Source organism: Talpa occidentalis, unplaced genomic scaffold, assembly GCF_014898055.3.
Source record: "Talpa occidentalis isolate TD23 unplaced genomic scaffold, MPIMG_talOcc4v2.1 talOcc4.8, whole genome shotgun sequence".
Lineage (NCBI taxonomy): Eukaryota > Metazoa > Chordata > Mammalia > Eulipotyphla > Talpidae > Talpa > Talpa occidentalis.
This window is the reverse complement of record NW_023605194.1, coordinates 2,379,993-2,404,791: the sequence shown is the minus strand read 5'-3', so window position 1 is coordinate 2,404,791 and position 24,799 is coordinate 2,379,993. Positions and strand designations below refer to the sequence as shown.

The 24,799-nt window shown below is 51.3% G+C and overlaps 1 protein-coding gene across 2 annotated transcripts in view; it reads left to right on the top strand.

The window, feature by feature from the left end:
* Positions 1–24,799, top strand: part of DOCK1 (dedicator of cytokinesis 1) — a 345,405-nt gene that overhangs the window by 268,100 nt on the left and 52,506 nt on the right. For both annotated transcript variants that reach the window (XM_037496903.2, XM_037496902.2), the window contains exons 30-33: positions 8,504–8,582; positions 11,777–11,877; positions 14,314–14,372; positions 21,574–21,722. In XM_037496903.2, coding sequence (XP_037352800.1) covers positions 8,504–8,582; positions 11,777–11,877; positions 14,314–14,372; positions 21,574–21,722 — 388 coding nt within the window. The remainder of the gene's footprint in view (positions 1–8,503; positions 8,583–11,776; positions 11,878–14,313; positions 14,373–21,573; positions 21,723–24,799) is intronic.

Below are 24,799 nucleotides of genomic sequence, written 5' to 3'. Positions count from 1 at the left end.
CCGCGCCTGGGCAGGGGAGGTAGCGCCAAGGGGACGGAATGACGCCAGGCCTGAGCTCCCTTTTGCTGACATTGCCTGTTCTTCAGCCTTTAAAATGGGGGCACGCTCTGCTCCCCACCACTTTGTCCCGGGTTATAATGAAAGAGATTCTCGAGAGAAAGTCGGCCACACGCAGACGCCGCCTCTCCCCGTCACACGCCGCACCCCATCCTCAGGAGAGCGTCCCTAGCAGGCTCAGCTCCGCCCCTGCCTTGCGTGGCTTCCACGAGAGCTGGTTTCTCTTAATCATCTAATCACTAAGAAGGTGGACGTGTCACGAAACCGTGTCCAGCAGAGCCTGTTCTCCTGCGTCTGCTCAGATCCAGGTGTCCCTTCTCCCGGAAGGCACTTCTCTCACGCAAGCTCAGCGAGCGTCTCCTTCCGTGAGCCTCGCAGGGGCACCCGGGAGGCGGCTGCACACCTGTCACTTCTGTCACGCTCATCATGTGCCAGGGTCTCCAGTGGGCACCGCAGCCAGGTGGGCTCACGTAGGCCTTCCCACCTGGCAGGTGTGTGTGCGCGTGGCCCCGTGAGAGATGAGGGCCCCGGGAAGTCAGCTCCAGGCTGACACCACCGCTCCCTGCAGGCCCTGGGTCCTAGTCTCCCAAGGCTCTTGGCGGGGCCCGGGATGGGGATGGTTGACCATAAATTGCTGTGCGAGCCAGGAAAGAATGAGCAAGTCAACTGGTCTTGTGGTAAAAGGTGGCCGGTTTTCACAGCCAATCGGGAGGGATTAACTAGTTTCCAGGAAGAAAATAGCAGCAGCTGTTGGGGCAGACGGGAGGAGATGGCGGGGTCTTTTCTCCTTGAATGTTCTTGCCTAAAATCACAGCCCACATTCTCAGCTCTGAGGGCAGAACCTTCAACGTGACGTGTCGACGCTGGCCGTGTGCCAATAAAGCCTTATTGGGACCGGGCAGTGGGTTGTCGCCTGCTGACCCCGGGTGGGGTACAGTCCCACCTCAAGCGTGGCGCGGCCTGCAGGAGCTTCTCTGACGAGCTGCAGCTCATGGCCGGGAATTCCAGCTCTGTTACTGAACGTGCAGCCCGTGCTGCTCCCCGGAAGGGGACGCCTCGGCTCCGAGTGTGGATCGGAGGAATTAAGCGAATATGGATGACTCTTTAGGTGCATTTTATGAGCTGTAGGGGGAGAAGATCATTATTCAGTTCTTGAGCTCTTGCGGTTCGGATTGCTACACAGAATCCAGCGAGCGAATGAGCTCGGAATCCAGCGACATCTCGAGCTTAGCATAGGTTATGCCTGTTAATGGGAAGTGTCACTCAGAGATTGCAGACAAGCAGCCTCTTGAAAGAGCCACTTAATTCCCACAAGACCTGGCTCAGGGTGATATTTCCAGCTGCATCCTCCAACCTCCCCTTCACTAAACTGAGTCTTTCATCTGCCACAACACTCAGACCCGCACCAGGGCCAGTGCAGGGAAGGCTTTCGTGGGGACAGCCTCGCTCTGGCTGTCCTTGGGCGGCAGGAGAATGGAATTATGACCCCCCAACCCCCACCACCAATTAAATAAAAACAGCTTGACACTGAGGTCTGTGGTTCAAGTGAGGTGCGTGTCCCCCAGAGCCCTCCTGGTGCTGATTACAGAAGACTTTAATGCCGTCCCTCTCGTGGGTTTACCCTTAATGACTGACTTGGTAAATTATTTCATGTGCAACCACTTTTTATGTTTGACTGTCACATGAATAAAATGATACCTCAAATTAAAAAGGTAAATAAAAGCAATGAGCCTTCTCTGGCTCCTGGCAGCAGGAGGCGAGACAGCCGAAGCCCGGGCAGGCGCTGCGTGCTCTTGTGCAGTTGGGGGCTCGTGAGAGGCAGGCAGGTGCCCTGGGGCGGAGGAGCCGCCAGCTGGCTCAGCACTGGGACTTCAGACCCACCATTGCAGAGACATGGCTTCTGCAGATGACCTGGGAGAGCTTGGGAGGTAAGAGCCTCCAGATCAGAGCCCACCCTGGCCAGTGCCTGGCCCTCGGCCTTCCAAGGCCTAAGCAGAAGGCCCACCCGAGCCAGGAGGGAGCTCTGACCTTGGCAGGTGAGCTAGCTGTGTCTGAGCCACTCTACGTGTGACTGTTAGGCGCCGGCCACATGCCTGCTGAGATGGCGGCCCTTCGTGGCAGGGGGCACCTGTCTGGCAGGTAGGGGACCCGCTTCCTGTGATGAGATGTGAGTCAAGCCAGGAGCCAGCTGCAGCCCCGAGCGGGGTGGTGCCCTGTCCCTTCGGGACCACCTGCGGCCATGACTTCAGAAGCCACACAAACCTCCCCAGGCAGCCTGGTGCCACCTCGGGGAGGTGACCTGAGGACAGTCTCCTGGCACTGGCTAAGCTGCTTTCTGGGGACAAAGACAGCTCAAGAAACTTCTGCTCACTCCTCAGTTGAGAGACCATCCTGGGCCTGAACAGAATCAGGGACGGATCCTCTCTCTGCCGGGCACTCTGGCCACGTATTCATGAGCGTTAATTGCTCCTCCGTCAGCCTTCGCCCACCACAGGCTGGGAGAAGCTCTGGAGGGCTCTCTTCAGGCGTACAGCACAGAGGAGAAGCAGTCTCCACCTCTCGTGGCTTTCTCCAGCTCTCAATGAGCATGACCCAGGCCCGCCGCAAACTCCGACTCCTCCACAGCCTCAGTCGGGACTGGAGTTCAGAGGCGCCCGTCCTCTCACCCAGCTGCAGCACCTGCAGTGGCTTATCTCCCACAGATAGACCCAAAGGCTCTTTCTCCACTCCTGGCCTCTGTGTGTCCTCCTGGCACCTGTCCCTGGGGTCCGCCACAGGCCCGTGAGAGGGCAGCCGCAGCGCGTGAGCCAGCGTGGTGGACACCAATGCAGACGGGGAGGTCTGGGGAGCATCACCACGTGCTGGGGGGGTGGTCCCCCAGCACTGTCCAGCATGCAGGCCCAAGTGGACACAAAGCCGTGTCCTGCCCCGCCCCCACCCCCGCCCAAGGAGCAAATGCATCTGGAGCAAGTCACAGTGTGTGCTGGACGAGCAGTGACCATCAGCAGGTCATGAAGAGGAAGCCCAGTACGTTCTAGCCACAGCTGCTCCCTCTGGGTGATGAGGACCCTGGCCTGCCAGTTTTGCTGGCGGCAACACTGGGTGGCAGGCTCTGGAAGCACCAGAGGCTCCATCATAATAGAGTCGCTTTAGCGTCTAATTGTCCAGAAGCTTCTAATAGTTTACTCGGCTCATAATCACAACCTCTGGCTGAGTTCCTGCCGGTCAATTACCGCACTGTTAGTTAGGACTGTGCTACTTTCACCATCCTGTTCACCTGCGTACAGGCAGCTGCTTGTCAGGGCTGGAAGACCCTGTTGGGGAGCGCCCTGCACCCCTGTCCTGTTGTCAGCCCCTCCAGCTGTTGTCTGCGGGCCTGGACACCTCAGCAGCTGCCTCCTGCAGTCAGCACCCCCAGACACACCCAGCCTGTCTCCTAGAGGCTGGGATGTGCAGAATGCCCGGGACACGGCTTCCCATTTTACCAAAGGCTGCTTACTATTCCGTACGGCGGCGGCAGAGATGATAGCGTGCAAAGGCCTCTGTGCTGGGTGATGGCGTCACTTTCTTACCGACAATCTCGAAATTAGTTGACAACAAACAAGCCAACGTTCCTTCCAAGTCCAGGATGACATAGTTTATACCTGCATTTGTTGAGTGACAATACAAGGCCTGAAAAACTTGATTTTCTGAAGGTCACGTGGCCATAGTTTACATGGGAGTAAGTTAGAATTGCAGTCAACCTGTGATTGGATGCCGGGGGGAGAGAGAGAGAGACGCTGCGGTTGGAGACAGGAATGAATGAACTCTAGCTCCCAAGAGTCCCAACTTATTTAAGATGGTGACATTGTGATGCGATGGAGAAGATGATGACTGACTTCCTGGAGACCAGAAGAGAGCGAGTTCTTTCCCGGGGTCTTTAAAAATAAAATATGTAGTCATTTGCTTGGAATAGTTTGAATGTTTTAGAGCCAGGGCTTCTAGAACTTGAGGCTTTTTAAATCTTTTTAGGATGACATAATTTGCCTGTGGTTCTCCCTACATTATTGATTTTTCTGTTTGTTTTTATCTTCTACATTTTTAGATTTTAAACAAACCCCTCCGTAGATTAAAGATGATTGAAAAGGATTCTATAAAAGAGGAGGTGCCCTTTTTTTAATCACCTTCAGCATTTGGGATACCAGCCATGGATGCATTTGGTTCTCCGGCATTTAGCTTTGCTTTTTTTTGTTTTTTTTTTTTAACTGCCTACTTCTCTAGACTGGGACTAGGCAGAACTTTCTTGATTCTCAGGATGGTTGACCTCCTCTCCCCCCAGCCACAGACCCTCACTTAAAGCAGAAGTCACCCCCTCCTGCCTTCTCCTTCCTCTGTCCTGACGTGTCTGGCTGGTGGCCAGTCCCAGAAACCGCTGCCTTTCAGCGGCCCGTTAGTGCAGTTATAGCTGATGGTTTCTTAGACCTGAACATTTAAGAACATGCACAGTGGCGAGGGGTTATTTTAGATATTTGGGGGGGATACTGATGTGCCAAAGACAAGATTCTTGCAATCAAGCAATTAACCCTGGAGGTAGAGAGGAGGAGGAGGGAAGAGCTCCAGATGCAGAGGGGCGTGAGGGCGCAGAGCCCAGCCATAAATGTCTCATACCTAAGGAGAATTTGTGTGACAAAAACTTCAGGAGAACTGTAGCCCACATTGAAGGCTCTGCTAGGAATGCAGGGGCTCCAGGGAGATGCCAGGTTCTAAATACTCTCGCCTCCCGAGCCCTCCAGTTTGGTCAGGACCTGATCTTCTGGGCTAGCTCCTTCATCCTGCATCCATCATCCATCCATCCATCCATCCAACCATCCGTCCATCCATCCATCCATCCAACCATCCGTCCGTCCATCCATCCATCCATCCATCCATCCATCCATCCATCCAACCATCCATCCATCCATCCAACCATCCGTCCATCCAACCATCCGTCCATCCATCCATCCATCCATCCAACCATCCATCCATCCATCCATCCATCCAACCATCCATCCGTCCATCCATCCATCCATCCATCCATCCAACCATCCATCCATCCATCCAACCATCCGTCCATCCATCCATCCATCCAACCATCCGTCCGTCCATCCAACCATCCATCCATCCAACCATCCATCCATCCATCCAACCATCCGTCCATCCATCCATCCATCCAACCATCCGTCCGTCCATCCATCCATCCATCCATCCATCCATCCATCCAACCATCCATCCATCCATCCAACCATCCGTCCATCCAACCATCCGTCCATCCATCCATCCATCCATCCAACCATCCATCCATCCATCCATCCATCCATCCATCCAACCATCCATCCATCCATCCATCCACCCATCCATGCATCCATCCATCCACCTTTTGTCCATCCGTTCATCCATTATCCATCCCTCCCTCCCTCCCTCCCTCCTTTACCATCCCTATAATCATTCCTGCCACTGACACCCAGAGCATGGGTGATGCACCAGATGGCGACTTGGTATTTTGGGGGCATCTGGTGAACCAGCCCTCAAGACCACTTGGGAATAGTCTGGAGAGTTCCCCTGTCTGAGCCCAACTCCAGCAGTGCCCAGTGCAGAGTCATCAGGACCTCAGACAAGAGCCCACGTGGCCCCGTCCGCCCTGTGGCCGCTCCCCTACAAATGGACTCCCTGTGCAGCTGCGCTGGGCCTTCCACCACGGGGCAGCAGTGCAGGCGGGCGCTGCAGCCAGGTGCTGGGTGTAGTCTGCCATCCCTCCCGTAGTCCTCTGCGACTGCGCACAGATTGCCGCACGCATGCTTCTCATGTGGTTTCCCCGCTTAGCTCCCTACTTTGAGATTGATTAGCCCCAACTCCTGAATCACCGCAGTGACGGACGTCCTGTCCTGAAAGTTGGCCTCTGCTCGGGATTCGTTTTGCCCGGTTAGATAATGGATTCATCTTGAGGTGCCCGCGGAGCACTGCTGTGGTTTTAATCCTGACAAGCGTGAGTGATGGACGTGACTGATGTGCGTCCTGGGTGATTCCGGGGCGGGCCGCGTCCTCGATGCCTTGCACCTGAGCGGCACCACACCTCTGCTGCCTGCACCGCTTGGGTTTGCATTTGCACTTCCCTTACATTTTCCTCCTGGCCGTTGCATCCGTGCCACGTGTTTCGGGCCCTGGCTCTTTAAAAAACCTGTAGTGAATCTAAATGATAGAATCGTGTCCCACTGCGCTTTCTCAGTTGACAGTTCATTAAAAATTTTGTGTTCAGCCTTTATATTATTTCAGCGTGGCATATTTTTATAAAAAGTCATTTTGAGAAATCTCTTTATTTAACCAGCTGAAATTGTTACGGGGCGTAATTAGAAGCAGCATATTGCAACTGTTTGGGTGCTATCTTGAGGCCAAATAATTATCCTGTAATAAGGATGCCTAGTCGAGTGCACTTGATGTTCGGGTCTTAGAGGGCTGGATGGAGGGTCTTCCTTAATGCTCGTCACCCTGGGGTGCTCTAGTGAGCAGCTGAGTTCCAAAGCGGGAGGTGGTATTTAGGAACAAGAAAAGTTAGTTGGTGGCCACAGCCCAGAGCTCTTGTGTCGGTCGGGACCCGCCATCACAGTCACAGGAAGCCTTCCCGGCTCATCGCCACCGGGGCCTGCTCTGCTTTGGATGGCTAGTTCAGACCCTCTCTCCCCTGCCTTCTGAGCACAGTGCCCAGGGTCAGACGGGCAAGAGAGGCCCTCTCCACCTTGACCACCCTCCTGTACATCTGCAGGCTGAACGGGATGGGGCCGCGTGACATCCGCCTACCCGGAGGGCCGGCGAGCCTCCCAGGTGTGCTATGTAGACCTGGCACTTTCCAGAGCGAGTAATTTTGCCCTGGTTTTTGCCAGGAAGCCCTAGAGCCCCTGTCTTCAAGTTTTTTCAATAAATTTCAAAATTGAGTAATAAGAGCTATTTTACAAATTTCCCTGGGCATCCTATTGTCACCAAAATGAGCGACTTTACGGCTGATGGGTGCTGCTGCCTCTGGGCTCCTGGTTAGTGGACCAGGCCAGGATGCCCACACCCCTCATTAAAAAGTCACTGAAAACATTAATGCCTCTTTGCTGGTTCTATTTAGCAGCCCCCGGGGAGAACGCAAATATCTTTGGCTATAATTTTCCTTAGCCACAGGAGCAAGGCAGCGCAGGCCGTCAGTCACGCCTGCTTTGGTCCTAGGTCCAACTGACCGGTTTCCTACTGAAACCTTGTCTGCTCACCCCCTTTCTTAGCGCCATCTGCAGGGTGAGTGTGAGGCCGATGCCACCAACGGTGGGTGTGGGTGGCAGGTGGCAGCCGGAGGAGGTGACAGAGGCCTCCTCAGACCCCAGGGGGAGTGGCCCTGTCTCCCTCCTCCCAAGCTCACTGGGTGTTAGTGGCTCTTGGAGAAGGCCCAGGGTGGGAGCGCGTCCAGGCATGCAGAGCCAACGCGATAATGTTGGCGGAGATTGCCAGTTCCTAGTTAGTAACCTGGATTTCTCTTAGGCTCTTTGACTGCTTCCTGCTGTCTAAACAGAGAAGGATAATTAAGTTTATTATCCGTGGCCTGATCCGAATTCCTCCCGCACCCTGCCGTTGGGTACCGGGCAAAGGGGCATTGGAAAAGCAGTATCTGGACTTAGTTTTAGTATTGTAAATACTTTCAAGGGTAATGTAACAAATCTACCAAGTGAACAAGCTTGTGAGAGGCTTGGTTCTCTGGAGTCATGTATAAGATGAGCCAAATTACACATTTTACTGTAGAAAGTAATCAAAACATAGGATATTTGGTTTTGGGTGCTCAGAATTGGACATTGTCTATGAATCTATGGGTTAAAAAGTCCTGCTAAAAGTGTTGTCAAGTCACTATCATGTCTGCTAAAGCTGTGTTATTTTCTTTACACAAGTAAATGGTGACCCAGGTGAGCATTTGGAGCTCAGAACAAAGGACACAGAAGCCAGCCCTCCTTCCAGCACAGTGGCAGCGCCCTAGACTCGTTCAAGTCCTAGACTCATCCAAGTCCAGTACTGCATTTTCAAACGCTTAGCTTTCAAAAGTTCTCCTGAGCAAAGACCAAATTAATAATAAAACGGGAAGACATCGTGACTTGTGAAAGGGATTTAATTTGCACCTTTTCTATTTTTTTTTTAAATTAGATATTTTAGGGATACTTTAATGTTACTTTCAGATGCTGTTATTTTGGTCTATTTCTTTTATTCTGCATGTGTTAATTTCCTTGATTAATTTGGCCAACATCTGCATATAATCCTCTGGGCTTTTCGTTGGTAAAACCTCACACCTTTTCACAGGCCTTCAAGAGTTCACTTCCCAGACAGTCTCAGATTGTATCTCATTGAAATGCCAGCCCTACAAAAGTTCCAGAGCCTAAGTGTGTAATTATGTAATTTTCTTTTGATCTTTCAGAGTCTTCCTGCGAGCGATTAATCAGTATGCAGATATGCTCAACAAAAAATTTCTGGATCAAGCCAACTTTGAGCTACAGGTAAGAGAAGGGAGAGATGTTTTCTTTGTTGGGAAATCATGTTAAAACAAATTTCTGGTCTGAGCCAATATCTTCTACTTCTAATCCTCCAACTTAATTAGTCTCCCATGGAAGGTGTGGAAATGGAATTTACAATATGTACTATTGGAACACGGGACGGAAAATTATGCCTTCTGGGTATTTGCTCAATTTAGCAAGAAAGGAGATGGAGCTGCTTCAGAGAGGAAGTATTGAATCGGAGAGACAAGTGGGGCTCCGAGCAGGGAGGCTCAGTTAGTGTGACTGCCAGGAGGCAGGGCCAGCAGATGGGGCACAGAGCTTAGCCTGCACAGCAGGGTGACCCCTGGCAGGTTTCCTCCGGCTCCGGCTTGGTGCTACCAGAGCGGCCTTTACCTAGCGAATGACCCCTAGTCTTGTGGTCACCCAGCCGGTCCCTGTCAGCCCTAACCCTCGGGGCTTGCACTGCCTGTGTGTGGTGAGGGTCGATTTGCCTGGTCTAGTTTCGGTGACTCTCAGTTCCGAATGCGGTCCTGCTAATAATGATTTTTTTCACTATTATTGCATCGTTTACTTTAATAAAGTCTGCAAATGTAAATAGCAAAGATGCAAGGAGCCGGTTTCTTAGGCTGGTTTGGTCTCTGAGAAGGCACCTGGAGGATTTGTGTATACCCCGTGGGTGGGTGGTCCAGCCCCCAATGTGTTACCAGGTAACAAAAATTAGACACCCCACCTACATCCCCCATTTCCTTGCCTTTGAAAAATTCAGCACTAGTGGAATCCTAAATTAGGATTAAGTTCTAGTAATCTAGGATCAAGATCCCAGTTACTAGATTAAGTTCTTAGGTGCCTCTGTCCTTATTTCTTTTCTAACTTCGTAATTTTACATTTTTATTTTAGCAGCATTATAGAATGCAAGCATATAATTAATCAAGCACTATGTGGGCTAGGAATGTGACTTATTTTTCACAGTTTTTAATCTTTTATTATCTCTGCCTGGTGCCTATTGCCTACGTGCCAAAACAAATATATTCGCCCTGTAAAGCAGGCGCTGTCTCAGCACACGTACGCTCTCAGAGACCCTGAGCCTCCGTGTTCCTTACAGAGTAATTTGGAACTAAAATGTGTATCTTCCAACACTGAGCATTTATCTGGACCTATGCGTGCTTTCTTTTACTTTTAACATGACTTGACTTAGACACCTGGTGGTTCCTATTGCACAGTGCAGTGGAGCCAGCCCCTCCGCCCTGTGAACAGCAGGCTCTCCAGGCTTCTCCTGTTCTCAGCACAAATACCTCAAGCACTGAGGCACCAGGCACCTCAGAGCTGCGTGGCCGTGGAGTCATCTCCTGAAGCATCATTACCAGGCTGGGTGCTAAGAACTATTAAGTTTAATGGACACTGAGAAAGTACCCCCTAAAATGCTTTGGTTATTTGCAGTCCCCACAGCTTTCTTTGACAGCAGCTGTTTCCTACTGTGTTCTCCACTCCCAATTTCTTTAGTATTGTTGACTCTTATTTTTATGGGAATTTCTCCAATGGAAGTTCCCAGTAAGTATGAGATACTTACTGGCAGTGGGTTTGTATTATGAACTATTGAATTATTGCCAGCGCTCATTTTCCCTTGGACTATTTGATGTTTTTGTAAGTTGAGAGTCAGATAGCTAAGTCATGGGTTTAGATTTATGTAGAAACACTCAATTTTTCTGTAGTTAAATATGTCATTTCATTTATGGCTCTTTGGTTTTATGTTTTGTTTGGTAAGACGCTCTTGGGTCTTTTTTTTTTTGTAACTAGTATCTGCTAATACCTTTAGTTTCATTTTTTTAACTTTTGTAATTACCATTTCTCTAGTGAAAGTGAGGGTATAAGAAACTAACTTTACTTTTCCTCCCATCATTTCATGAATGGGGACATGGTATGAAATGCCACCTTAAAAACAGAGTTGCAAATGCAAGTGTGTAGCAACTCTGTGCCGCTGTTGTCAGCAGGGTTTTATACCCAGCTGTAAATCCAGGACTCCCCTTCCTGAGCTGTGGCAGCATTAGCTTGATTACTCTTGTGTGGCTCCTCTTCAACGTCTTTCAGTGATGAACTTGATGTAGTATATGCACATGTCGATATTTAATGATGAAAAGTTTTACTTTTAATGCAGCTTGTATTTTAATTAGGATTCTTTTTTTAAAAGATTTATTTTTATTTATTTATACAAGAACTGGGGTACAGGCCAGAGGTGCGGGAGGGTGAGAAGATTCACCAGAGACAGAGCGGGAGCAGAATAAGCAGACGGACCGAAAACACTGCTGAGGAGAGCAGCGGGTGAGACAGGAGAGGTCTGCCACGCCATGTGGATATGTTCACAGGACAGCCAGAATTGAACCCGCGCTGCAGAGGCTGTGGATAGCTACACAGCACTGTGCTCAACCCACTGCGCCATCGGGGAGGCCCTTAATTGGGATTCTATTGAATGGATGAATAAAATGTAGGGGGAATGTTACAGCATTTGGGGCAACTCCCTGGCAGTGTGTATTTTTTCCCATTATATACATTGATAGGTAGATTTTTTTGCATGTGCCTTTTTTTTTTAAAGATTATTTATATAAGAACTGGGGTACAGACCACATGTGCAGGAGGGTGAGAGGATTCACCAGAGACAGAGTGGGGAACAGAACAGGCAGACTGACTGAAATACACTGCTGAGGGGAGCAGCGGGCAAGACAGGAGAGGTCTGCTGCGCCATGTGGGTTGCTCTGCAGCCGGCATAGATGAAACTGGCACTGCAGAGACTGAAGACAGCTCCACAGCGCTGTGCTCAACTGCTTGAGCCACCAGGGCGCACTGCATGTGCCTTTCATTGGGTCTTCTTGCCTCTGCTGCTGGGTAGACTGCTGTGTGCTTGTGTGGCTCTGTGAGTGTGGGCTCCTTCCGGGCATAGGGTCACTGCTGCTTTGGCCCATTAGCCTCCAGCCTAGGTAAATAGCAGAGCTGGGATCTGGGCACCTGGACTTGCTTTGGCAGCCCCACTTAGCTGGGAACCCCACCCTGCACCCCAGTGGCTGGTTAGCCATTTGTACATGGTGAGTGTGTGTCTTAAGTGTCTCAGGTGCGTGTTCCGGGCAGACGAGGGAAACCTCAGCGTGTCCTGAGACACAGTGGACCATTCAGCAGGCTCACTTTTTCCGCCTTTTGGTTTTCAGTTGTGGAACAACTACTTCCACCTGGCTGTGGCTTTCCTCACGCAGGAGTCCTTGCAACTGGAGAATTTTTCAAGCGCTAAGAGAGCCAAAATCCTCAACAAGTAAGTGTGCGTCCTGCCCCAGCCCCACAGGTGCCTCCCCCAACCGGTCCGCGTCACTGTGTGTTCTCCCAGAGCCCGCTCGGTACAAATTGAGATCTAATTACAGCGTGATGAGAGGGCGGCTTCCAATCAGGAATCCGGTATTGCCTTTCCCAACCTGTGAATCAAGATCAAAAATTGCAGGATGGGTTGTGGTAGATTTGAAGTCAGTGTAATTCCAGACAATTAGCCCCACGCAGGATGCGCGTCTCGGGAGGTAATTGTTCCGGCTGCGTGTTCTGCTGTCAGTGCTGTGTGGCTCACTATCCACCAGCCTTCCTCGCTGCCTCGCTCCTGGATGGCTGATCGGCTCATGGTGGTTCGAGTCCTGGTACCTGCTTCCCTCCTCTGTCCCCTCCGCGGTCACCCACAGCTCTGAAGGGCCCTGGGCCTCCTCGCCAGCCTCTCGAATGCCTGCACAGCCCGAGCTCCCCACCTGGCCCCTTCACGTCTCATGGGAGAGCTGCTCCGAATAGGGAAACCCTCTTGCTTGAGCAGCTTTCTGACCTTGGGGCCGCTGAGGGTCCTGACCCTCCCCTTTCTGCCTTGGGGTCTCTGCCCCCTGGGGCTCTGGATGCCGCTTTCCTAAGCCCTGCTGAGGCCAGCCCTCTGCAGGCTCCCTTGTGCTCCCAGCTAAGGGTGCCGGCTCTGCCGACCCCGGCCCTTCCCCGAGGTCTGAGCTGCAGGGAGTCTCCTTAGGCCATGGCGCTCTACCCGCTCCTGCCCTGGCAGGGGTGCAGGGGAGCTCATGACCCCTGGGGAGAAGGCCAGGCTCCCGACTGCCTCTGCTGCCTCCTGTGTCGGGATCTGAGCACGTGCTGGGGCGTGGTGTGTCTTGGGATTCTTCCCTTCATGCTGTGTTCCCCTTAGGGGTAACTGAGGAGCATGCCTGCTCCCCTTAGGGGTAACTTACCCACCTGCAAGGCGAACCTCCCTGACCTTGGGACATGGGAGTTAATCTGCCCTGGGTTCCAGCGAGGTTCGCTGCTGCCAGGGCTGCCTGTCCTCAGGTCATCCGCTCTGGGTCCCGCCGCGGTGCTGCTGGTGCCTTTCGTCACTGGGAGAAACTGCGGGACAAGCCTCACTTAGTGGCACCCAGATCCCCTTGGACAACTTCCCTCTTCATATGCCATTCAGTATTCACAAGTGCTCGTCTCACACCCACAAACTCAGGGTTATTAGCTCTGCTGCTGCTGAGTTTCGACTGTCCGTGGGCGGGCATCTCCTTGCTGTGACATGGCTGAGGGGTGCAGTCCCCAGCAAAGGGCCCTGCTCTCACTTACCCATGCCAGTGCTCACCTGGTCGCTGGGCGCTGGAAGGAGATGTGCAGGAAGGGGCCTTCGCTCTAGTCCAGGTTCTCCATCTGCACTCTGGGCCTTGGAGCTGGCACAACTGGAGCCACGGACCCCAGGTCGGGGTTCTCCATGAGCGGTCCACTCCCCTGATTGAGATGATCACCCCATCTCGAGTTCTGTCTGCATCAGTGGCTGACGGTGTCTGGGGCTCAGGAGACATGTGTAACCAGAAGGCAGTGGCTGGGGCTTGTCGATTTACTAGCCAGGATCTTTCCCTTTCAAGCCCCAACCAGAAGCGTAAGCAGCGCCTCCATGCCCGTATCAGCTGTCAGGGGGATCCACGCGCAGCTCGTGATGCAGCTGCTGACTGTAATGCTGTAGGGTAATTCTGCAAATTATTATTTTTAATATAATCAGCTTTTCCTTAGGCAATAAAGGTAAAAGTTAAATTGCTCACAAACTAATAAATGTTTATCTTCTGAAGCATCAGATTCTGTTTACTCATGAAACACACACCTCCTCTGCTGACCCACTGGGAGGAAAATTAGCATCTCTTTTCCCTGATAAACAAAAACCGGGGCATATCCATTGATATCTTTCGATGTAAGCTCTTCCTTCCATTGAAAATGCAAAAATCAAGTGGGAGGTGTTTGGAAGAGGCCTGCCTGTTCTGATTGTAACTCCAGGGCTTAATTTTAACTTGTGAAGCTGCTGGTGGTGAGCAGGATTGTGGGGTGCCACTAGGTGTCCACAATCCTGACCGCTAACAGCATGCATGGGAAACAAACTCCCCCTTAGGTCAAGCGGCCAGGTTCTCTCTCTTGCCACTAGAGATGGAAGAAAGGAAATCCATTCATTACTCACCATGGGCTCCTCTTGTCCCCCCGGGGATGGATGCTACATAATTGGTGGTGATGGGAAGCTGAGATTCCCCCAGCTGGAGTCCGTTTCAGTTCCCTGTGGTAGCAAAAGATTAGTTGAAGTTTTGAGTCTCTTATTTGTCTCTGTGATAGGAGACTTTAATTACACTTAAAAATAACCTAAGTCTGATTTTCAGATTTTCTGTCCAGTGATAGTGGTTTTCCCTTCCCTGGTTTTCAGGTATGGAGATATGAGAAGACAGATTGGCTTTGAAATCAGAGACATGTGGTACAACCTCGGTGAGTAATCAGGGTTTCAGGGCACTATAGTACATGGGTGGTGAGGACAGTGGCTCTGTTTGCCAGTGGTGGGGCATCGTAAAAATCTGAGTTGTTTCTCTTCCCAAGAAAGCAGTTACTACCTTTGTGGTAATTTTTTTCCATCAATAAAAGCTAGGAGCCCGAATTCAAGGGAAGAAAATCTGATTAGTTAGACAAAGAGAAACATCAACGGAGTGCCTTCTATGCCAGGTGAACACAGCTCTGCCATACAACTCTGTCCCTCCCAGGTGTCACTAACCTTCCCTCCATTTCACATGCTCAAATCATGTAGCTCATCCTACTAGTGCATATGTCATCACTTCATGCATTCAGTTTCTCACAGTCTACCTTCTGAGGCTTATTTGTCTACTCAAAACTGGATCCTCTATTTAGTACATTGCCACCAGCTTGTGGTAGTTTCACATGCTTGTACAAGCAAATCATGTGTGTTGTTTAGGTGTGGTTAAGTGTATACGTTAAGAATAATGTGTGTTTAACATAAGAAATCAATGTAGGGCCTCCCCGGTGGCGCAGCGGTTGAGTGCTGGGTTGCAAAGCTGCCCGCAGCCTCTACAGCACCGGTTCAATCCCCGGCTGCTCCCTGGCCACCGGAGGAGGGTCCCGCATGGCGCACAGACCTCTCCTGCCGCCCGCTGCTCCCCCCAGCAGTGTACTTCGGTCCTTCTGCCTGCTCTGCTCCCCGCTCTGGCTCTGGTGAATTCTCTCACCCTCCCGCGCTTCTGACTGTACCCAGTGCTTGTATAAATAAATAAATAAATCTTTTTTTAAAAAAGAAAGAAAGAAAAGACTGTCTTCTACTGAATCATTTAAAAAAAAAAGAAATCAATGTAGGCATTTATCACTATGAACTTCCCTCTTCATACTGCTTTTGCTGTCTCTCTCAGGTTTTGGTATGTTGTGTCTCCAATATCATTTGTCTGAAAATATTTTCTGATTTCCCATTTGATTCTTTTTCAACTCATTGATTGTTCAGGAGTTGTTTTTAAATTTCCACATATTTGTGGATTTTTTTTTTAAATTTCTGTTGCCATTGTCTAGTTTCATTCTATTGTGATAGGAATAGCTGCTTGATAAGATTTTGGTCTTCTTAAATTTGATAAGACTTGTTTCGTGACCTAACACATGATCTATCCTGAAGAATGTTCTATGTGCACTTGAGAAAAATTTCTCTTCTGCTTTTACATAGATTATTAAGTAAAATGTTCTGCAGATGTCTTTTAGGTGTTTTAGGGTGCCTTTACTGGTAAAGAAAGATTGTGAATAAATAACTTTGCACCTCAATGAACAATAAAATTAGAACAAACCTAGCCTAAATGTGTCATAAGGGAGGAAATAATAAAGACAAGAACATTCATTGTTTAAATGAAATAGCTAATAGAAAATACAATAAAACTAAGAGTTGATTTTTTGAAAAGATAGACTTAATTGACAACTCTTTAGCTATATTAAGAAAAAGTGAGAGAAGACAAAAAATGAGTCTGAAATGAAAGAAGAAATATTATCACTGAAGCCACGGAAATAATAGGGATCAAAAGAGACAACTATGGATAATAACATTGCAATAAATTGGATAACTCAGGGAATCAAAATGTATGGATTCCCAGAAACTTACCAAGACTGAATAATGAAGAAATATAAAATCTGAACAATGCTTGGATGAGCAATCAAAAAATTTTTCAACAAATAAAAGCCCAGGACCAAATGGCTTTACTAGTGAGTTCTACCCAAACTCTTCTGAAATATTAAAGAGGAACACTTATTTTATGAAGTTAGCATTACCCTGATTTCAACGACAGACAAAAACACTACCAAAAAAACCCGAAAACCATAGGATACAGCCCCTTATAAAACATAAACTTTAAAATCCTCAAGAAAAAACATGAAAACTGAATTCAACAGCCCATTAAAAGGAACATACATTAAGGTCAAGTGGGATTTATCCCTGGGCAGCAAGGATGGTTGAACATATGAAAATCAATTCATGTACATTAACAAAATGAGAGATAAAGCTCATAAGATTATCTCAATAGATACAGAAGAGGTATATGACAAAAGAGCACTCTTTCATGATAAAAATGCTCAAAAACCCAGATACACAAAGACTATATGTACCTTAGTAAAATGAAGGACATATGTGATGGGCCCACCACCAGTATCATATTCAGTGGTAAAAACTGAAAACTTTTGGGCCTCCCCAGTGGCGCAGCAGTTGAGCACTGGGTTGCAAAGCTGCCCGCAGCCTCTGCGGCGCCAGTTCGATCCCCCGCTGCTCCCCGGCCACCGGAGGAGGGTCCCCCATGGCGCGCAGACCTCTCCTGCCGCCCGCTGCTCCCCTCAGCAGTGTACTTCGGTCCTTCTGCCTGCTCTGCTCCCCGCTCTGGCTCTGGTGAATTCTCTCACCCTCCCGCGCTTCTGACTGTGCCCAGTGCTTGTATAAATAAATAAATAAATCTTTAAAAAAAAAAAAAAAAAAACTGAAAACTTTTGCTGTGAGATCAGGAACAGGACGAGAATGCTTGCTCTCACCACTCCTGTTCAACATAGCACCGGAAGTCTGTACCAGAGCAATTAGCTGATAAATGGATTCAGATCAAAAAAGTAGTAAAATGGCCTGTTAAAATGGACTGCATGATGTTATAAGTAGAAAATCCTGAAGACCCCAGCAGAAAACTTGTATAACTAAGAAGCAAATTCAGAAAAGTTGTAGGCAGGCAGCCACAGGACAGGGGCGGAAGGGACCTGCAAGTCCGGGACACCAGGAGAACAGCCAAAGCAAAGTCAAGGTAAAGGCGGCCATTGTCAGCCTCCCCATGGGCCTCTCACCCACATCTTTCCCATGTGTCTCTTCCATGTCCCCCAAGTCCCGGGGGCAAGCCCAAGGCTGAGAAGGAGGCACAGCTTTTTCTTCACGTGTCTCAGCTCCACCTGTCTCCTCCGCTTCTGCTTCCCAGTCTCCCACGTGTCTCCTGGCTGCTCTATACCGCCTTCCTTGGGTGCGGCCAGGAACATGGAGCTTCCCTGTTTTATGGAGATCACACCGTTACAGGAGCAGGGAAGAGGGGCGTCTCTGCGAGGCCCCCTCCACAGCCTCCTGGAGGCTCACCCCCTCCTAGGCCCTCCCTTGCTGTAAGGTCGCCCTTGTCCCTCCACGTGGTGTCTGTCTCTATGCTCCAAGCAGACCGCATCAAGCCTGGGGGACTTTTGACTTGCAACCTAAAGGATGCACTTAAGAGAGCAAATGTCCCGTTTTATCCTGTCAGCTGCTGCTTTGCATGGGGTGATGAACACAGGAGACCTGCGTTTTGGCAGCATTTCAGCCGGGGGCCCGGGCTCTGGCGAGAGACTGCTGCCAACAGGTCAGCTGTGAGCCACGACCCACCATGGTCACCAGGAGGGCATTTGGTAGCAGCGACAAATAATCATTGGCCAATGTGACTGGGCTCCTTGTCCATAAAATAATAGCATTTTTGAAATAAATTAAAAAACAAATGAGATTTTTGAAAATTAAAAGTAATACTAGTAGGGGTTGTCCCCTTGGGGTCACCCCAGCAGCCTGGCCCTCCCACCAAGACTCTCGGGTGCTGGGGGACCGGCTGCCTATGTCACAGCAGAGGCCACACGCTCCACACTCACGACAGCTTGTCTCGATTTCCCAAAATGCACACAATCTATTTTTTACCGGCTCTCTTTTTTTAATGGGCTCAGATTTGGGGAGATATTGGCAGGCTGATCTAGCCAGGTCTGCCAAGAAAACAAAAATAGAAGTCAGATATATTTTTCATCTTACAGTGGGGCGCCTATCACTTCAGCAGGGCCTGCTCCCCAGGCACCCCCGACACCCCTTCTTCCTTGAGCGTCTCAGTTAGGACGTGGGTGCCTGGAAGGGGCTTGGAGATCGCACCTCCCTGCTGCGCTTCAGTGCCAGAAAAGGGTCTGTTTTGCTGGATCTGATGTGCCTGCACACTTGGCGCTGCCCCTGGGGACAGAGCGGCAGGCTTCTCTTCCTCCAAACCTGTCATATTTTGAGTGTGAAAGGGGAAATCGAAAGCAGGCTTCCCTTCAAAAGAAAGGGGCAAATGGGCTTATTTACCCAGCTCTTCTGTGCTTACCAAAGCCCGCTCCCGAGAGCCGGGGGCTGGCGCACCTGGCTGCTTTCATCTGCCACCTTGATTTATACTTTATGACGGAGCTGACACCGTATCCAGCCTGACTGGGATAAAGGCGCCTCAAGCAGGGGCTTTATCGGGTGGGTTGGGTCCAGATACTTTTCCTATGGGGATTCCCTTCCTGGCTTTTGGGAGGGGGCTGCACAAGTGGTATCTTTTTTCCTTAAAATGCATGTGCAGTGAGGTCTCGTGTGTTTCACTGGGGCTGGAGCAGAATGTTTTGCTCTGCCTGGCCCAGGGTATACAAGATTTTCCTGGCATGAGACTAGGTCTAATGTCAAGATTTCAAGCCTCTGTGGTTGTAAAGACTCATCCACACGCCCAGGGGTGCTGGTGCTGGGGCCTGGCTTCCCTGAGAAAGCCTGGACTCAGCCCTGGGGGTGCAGCTCCTGCTTTGTAACTACAAAAAGTACTTTTTGCCGGTGGGTTTTAAAAGCTGGGACGTGGAACTGGGAGACTGGAAGGGTAAGCAGAGCTGAGTGTCCCTGTTGCGATTTTATCATGAGCATGTCCTCCCTCCATCTCAAAAGAGGGGCCATGTCCATCCTGCATTCTCAGAGACGACAGGGCAGGAGTCAACTTGCCCTTCATTAATTCCAAACTGAGCTCATCAGTATATTTGCCAAGACCCTCTCCAGAGCAAACCCATAATGCAAATGTCAAAAAAAGGAAATAGGAAGTCCCCAGCCCCCCTGAGGACCACTGGCCTGGGGCGACCTCCATGGAAGAGGTTAGTGTCGGCCCAGCCCCGCAGTTCCTGCATTAAAGGGAGGGCTGGTAATGCAATTAGGAGACCCTCATTTCCGGGGCTCCTTCCCCGATTCCGCATGACAGCCACTTGTTACTGCCTGCTCTGTCCCCGCCCCCCGCCCGGCCTGGAGCCTAGAGCTGTGCATGACAGGCAGGGCACGCGGTGACACTCAAACTGCGCTTGATGAACAGCTCCCTGTCACTCTCTTCAGTTTTCCGAAGCAGCGACTCTGACTTTTTTTAGGCTTAATACAAGAAAAGTGCTGCCTGAGAGACAGACTCTAATAGCATGTTTAAGAGAATGCTTTGCACAGTTGCATGCCTTTCAGAAACCTGGAGCATTTGGGAAAGTGATGAGTACGCTTGATGAGAGACGTAATCAAAATGTCATCATTTACTCAAAGAAGAACCTAAGACTTCGGTGCTGCCCGATGCTTTGCTGAAGGTTCTGTTGTACGTGTCCACCCAATACGATTTTAGAAGAATATTCACTTAGACGAACAACAAGGCTTACGTGTTTTGTTAATTGCAATTATTTATCATCGCCAAATTTGTTTCATGGTTTTCTTTACAGAAGTCTGTATTCGTGGAGTTAGAAAGCAAACCAGATCCTCCAGAGTATCCATTCTTGTTCCTGATTTTGTAAAATTATTAGTAGCATTGAACTCTGGGTAAATTGCTGGTGTTAATAACAAAATGTCTCAAGTATTCACTCAAGCGTTTCATTCGTTGTGCATCCTTCTGTTAAATATTGGAAATGAAATGATATAAATTAAATGGGGTGAGATACAAATAAGATGTCTCAAGTGAAAGACAAGAGGCACCAACTTTAAAAGGCCACTTTCCTGCTGGGACCAACTTCCCAGCTGCCTCCCTTCTGCCGTCGCTCAGACCTTCCTGGGCTCACTTCCAGGTCCCTGTCAGCTCCCCGTCACCCAGCCCTCAGGGGTGTAGACAGCACCCGAGTGGGGGCCGGCCCGGCGCAGCGGCGGAGGCTCTGAGCACGCCTGTCCAGTCCAGGACGGGCCCTCCCATGCATGGGACTGAGCTTCCCAACAAATGCAGTTAAAATAGAAATGGCAAAAACAAAGGTTTGGTGCCTGCAAGAAGTTCAGCCTCCACATTTTGGGGGCCCTCATAGATTGAGGTGCCCCAGCAGTGCCAGGTGATGTGGCTGGTCACGTCCCAGCCAATAGAGGTGGAAAGTTGGTGCCACTTCTTACACGGAGGGGAGTCCTGGTGTTCTGGAAAGTTCCTGTGACAGACAGGTAGTGACGGAATCACTCAAATGAGGGCAGGTTGATGCTTTGGAATTGGTCTGGGCTCCTGCCCCGCTCCCCAATTCCTCTCTGTTGGCCGCCTGTGGAGGACGCTGACGCCAGCGTGGCCGTGCATGTACCGTCAGTTCAGGGTCATTATAAAAATAAAGTCTAGGTAAAAAATGTAAGTAAAACCTGTTGAGAAGTTGAGAAGGTGGACCCGACTCGGGCGTGGGTGTCGCACGGGGCCGGGACAGTGTCCGTGGCGCCCACAGCGGCTGTGCTGTTTGTCAGAGCAACCTTTGAGAAGCCGCTGTCTGCGGCCCTGGGAGCCGCAGCTGCAGGGAGGTGAGTCCAGCTGAGCAACGTAGTCACTGAGAGAAGAGTTTCCCGTCAACAACAGCCAAGGAAAGCAGGTCCCTCGGTTGTCACAGCGTGGTCCTGGCCGCTCGGCCGCCACCCCAGCCCTGCAGGAGGTCACCAACTGGCTGCATGACCAGAGGTGCCTGGTGTCCGCCTGCGCCCTAAGACTTTCAGCGGCCCCGGGACTGCCTGCTCAGACTCCCTGGCTGCATTTGCCCTTGCTCCCCAGGGAGAGGCCCAGCTCCTGTCTCCCAGCCCTGCTGTTGAGGACTCGCCACCCCCTAGTGACCCTGGTCTCCATCCTTGTTATGTGGTCGTCTGCGAGATGGACAGGCCTCCACTGTCGGCGGTGGACAGTGCTTACCGCAGATGGATGCGTGTTCCAGCGCCACTCACGGCACTGGAATACAGTTCTTCTTCTTCTAGAGGCTGGGGGCCATGCCTGCCGCCTGCGGCCCACAAGTGGACCCAGGCCGTGGGCTCCTCGACTCCCGCGGACCTGTGCTACTTGGTTGTGTCCCTTGCAGCCCGTTTTTGAGTCTTATATACGTGTGCGCGCGTGCGTGTGTGTGTGTGTGTGTGTGTGTGCATATTTCTAAGTGATGCCTCTCTTTATTCAAGGCCAGCACAAGATAAAGTTCATCCCGGAGATGGTGGGCCCGATTCTAGAGATGACGCTGGTTCCGGAGACGGAGCTGCGGAAGGCCACCATCCCCATCTTCTTCGACATGATGCAGTGCGAGTTCCACTCCACCCGCAGCTTCCAGATGGTAGGCACGTGGCGCACGTGGCTTGGGGAGAAGGGGGGCAAGCCGGAAACCCCAAAAGAGACGTGTCAGGGAAGCCGTTGGCCACGGGAGACGGTGCTCCCACCACCTGGGGAGTCCTGGCGCTCTCCTCGCTGGGGAGCCGGGGCGGTTTGCGCGCACTGAGGGGGCTGTGCTCACTCCTGACTTTTCCTCACTTGTCCTCTGCGTTTACTTACGCCGGGCCCCGGGCCTTTCTCTCCCCCGTGGTATGCGCTTGGGAGACGCTTAGTCCCGGCTGCAGTGTTCTCCAAATGGCTGTTTGTGGCTGGGTGATGTTATTTTAAAACCCAAAGTCCTTGCCTTTACCCCCTGAAATGGGGGCCTCAGGCTCCCCAAAGAAAGCCTCCCTGAGGCGCTCACACCCCCTCCCCACCGACCCACCAGAACCAGGAATCACAACTGATGGCCGTCCCCAAGCTGCACACACATCTGGCTCTTTGGATTTTTTCTGAATCAAATCCAAGGAAGGACCTTCTGGGGAAAATATGATTAAATTAAAGAGCCAGGTAAAGCAGAAAAGTGTTTTTATGTGGATCAATGTTACTAACCCAGGACGCTAAGATCGAAATTCCTCACGTGACACCATCCATCATCCCTTGAAGAGTCTTTGGGTCTGAATGGGGTCAAGGGCTTCGGGAGTGGAGACGCAGGTGAGAGGTTTCCCTCTCGGCAGGCGGACACTGAGTCTGGGGTGTCAGTGCGTGCACAGCGGGCACCTGCCCCCCACTCGCTCCCCTGTGGTGCTCCCCAGTCTGTCCACCCTCAGGAGACACCTGTGCAGACTCACTAGCCCGTCTGAGACCACGGGGGTCTTCCCACTGTCCCACTAGCATGAGATGCCCCTTGGTGTGTGTAAGCAAAAGCACAGACGTTAGCCAGGCCCACGAGAGCCCGCTCGGGCCTGGGCGCGGTGCGGCCAGGACACCTTCAGTCACTGTGGCCACGGGCCTTCTGGCCTCCCGCCTGCCCCCCCTGTGCCGACAAGCCAGCCACTGCCTTATAAAATCAAGGCAGAAAAACTAGAACCTACGATACAACCTTGCTGCTCTGTCAGTCGTTCTTGCGAGGGGGGTCAAGAACCCCCCTCTTCTGTGGGGGCATCTCAGCACCCACATGGCCTGGCCTCCCCCGGGTCCTGATCCCCACCTGCCACACTCTCGTCGTGGGGTCTGTAGTGCATCACTGTGTCCTTGGCTTTGCGCGCTTTCATGCCTCGGATGCCAGAGGGTGGTGAAAACAGCCGGGTCCTCCGCTGTCCCAGGTCCAGCGTCCATCGGTTTCTCACCACCCGCAGCCCAGGCCCTCCGGGGCTGCAGTCCTGGGACTTTGCTGTTCTGGCTCAGGAGGCCCCTTTGGCAGCTCTCCCCGAGGCACCCACCCTCTCCCACCCCACACCCAGGGTGATGTGTGTGGAGAACTTCGGGAAATCCTGATTTATTTCAGAGGAGCCGTGCTGTGTGCAGAGATCCCAGGCTGTGCTAAGCCGGCCCCGAGGGCTGGAGGCACAGCATATGGGGCCCACGTCATCCCTGCAGGCCCCCCGAGCCCCGAGATCTGCGGTGAGTCCTCCCCAGCCTGGGAGGACTCGCTGACACGCTGCCCCCAAATGAGTTACACTCCCACAGGACTTTGCTTCATAAAGCAAGTAAACAAATGAAAAACCTTCCCTTTAAATTCTTTCCTGGCACCTTTTGAGAGAATTCCATTTGTTACATCTTTGGAAAATATAGAACAGCTGAGAATTGCAGCAAATGACCACGCGGGTGCAACAGCATTAATAAAAGTGGGATGAAAAGGGTCCAGAACAGAATCATATTTTCCATCTTGGAGCTATTTTCTGTCATCTTTGTGAGGTCAGTAAAATGCTCCACAACTTCCAGAAATTCTCATTTAGAAACAACATTAGAACATGAGTAATCTTCGTGTCTGCGATGTCTCTGAGTTCCTGTTTGAATAATCCCTCTCGACTGCCCAGGACGGGAACCCTAAGCAAATAGTTAAATAACCCAGGTGGATGTTGGCAGCATCTGCCACCGGGAAAGCAGAGTATTTTATACTATACTGTGAGTGGGAACACTCGGGAGGTGACTGTGCCTTCAATTCATTGCCGTTTTGTTTGTGGGTTTGTTTACTTTTTGCTTTCATTTTCGGAGCAGCCCTGACGTTGCTATCTGGGAGAGAGGAACGGGCCATGGGAATTATTAGGCTTCCATTTCCCTGAATCCAGACCCAGAGGGGCTGAGGCTAGGGTGGAGCTGGAGCCCAGTGACCCAGAGGCTCTGATCACCATGAGCTTTACCCTTAGAAGGCCTCCAGGAACAGATGCCCAGACTCCTGTCATCCCCTTCACCACATGGAATGGGGCTCATTCGAGGACGTGGTCTCTGAGTTGTTGTCCCTACGTCGGGCCCCAAGGCCCCCTCAGACTGGGTCATTGGCCATGGGCAGCAGCTGGGCCTGGCCAAGGCGGTGCCGCCTGTGCAGGCTGGAGCTGTCGCTGGCTGACCAGGCCATGCCTCTGGGGCCTCTCACCTCATGACTGTTTCCCCAAAGCTTCCAGGTCAGCGAGCCGCCTGCTTGGTGGACGAGCACGGATGTGGGATCTCAGGCTGTGGGCTGCGGAGTGCCAAAGACTAGTCCCGTGGGTAATTAAGTTTACAGAGCGGTTAAGTAAGAGAAATGCAATACACGTGAAATGCAGGTGTTGAGCAGGGGCTCAGAGGCTGAGATGGATTGGGGGGTCAGGCGCTCATCCATGCTGCCAGGCAAGCAGGGCCAAGGGCATATGGGCCAGGCTGCTCTCTGCCCAGCCCGCCAGCTCCTGCCTGGCCCTGCTTTCTCTACCTCCTCCCCCGCACAGCCCACCTCTCCTGTCCCTGCTGAGGAGAAGGGATGTGGTTGGATGTCCCATCCTCCTGGCCGTCCGAGGTGCAGCCTCTGGGAGTGGGGCCTGGTGCCCTCGGCTGAGTCCACACTCCTGCCTCGTGTCCCACGAGTGTTTCCCTAAAAGCAGGAGAAAGCAGGGCAAGGAGCCAGCT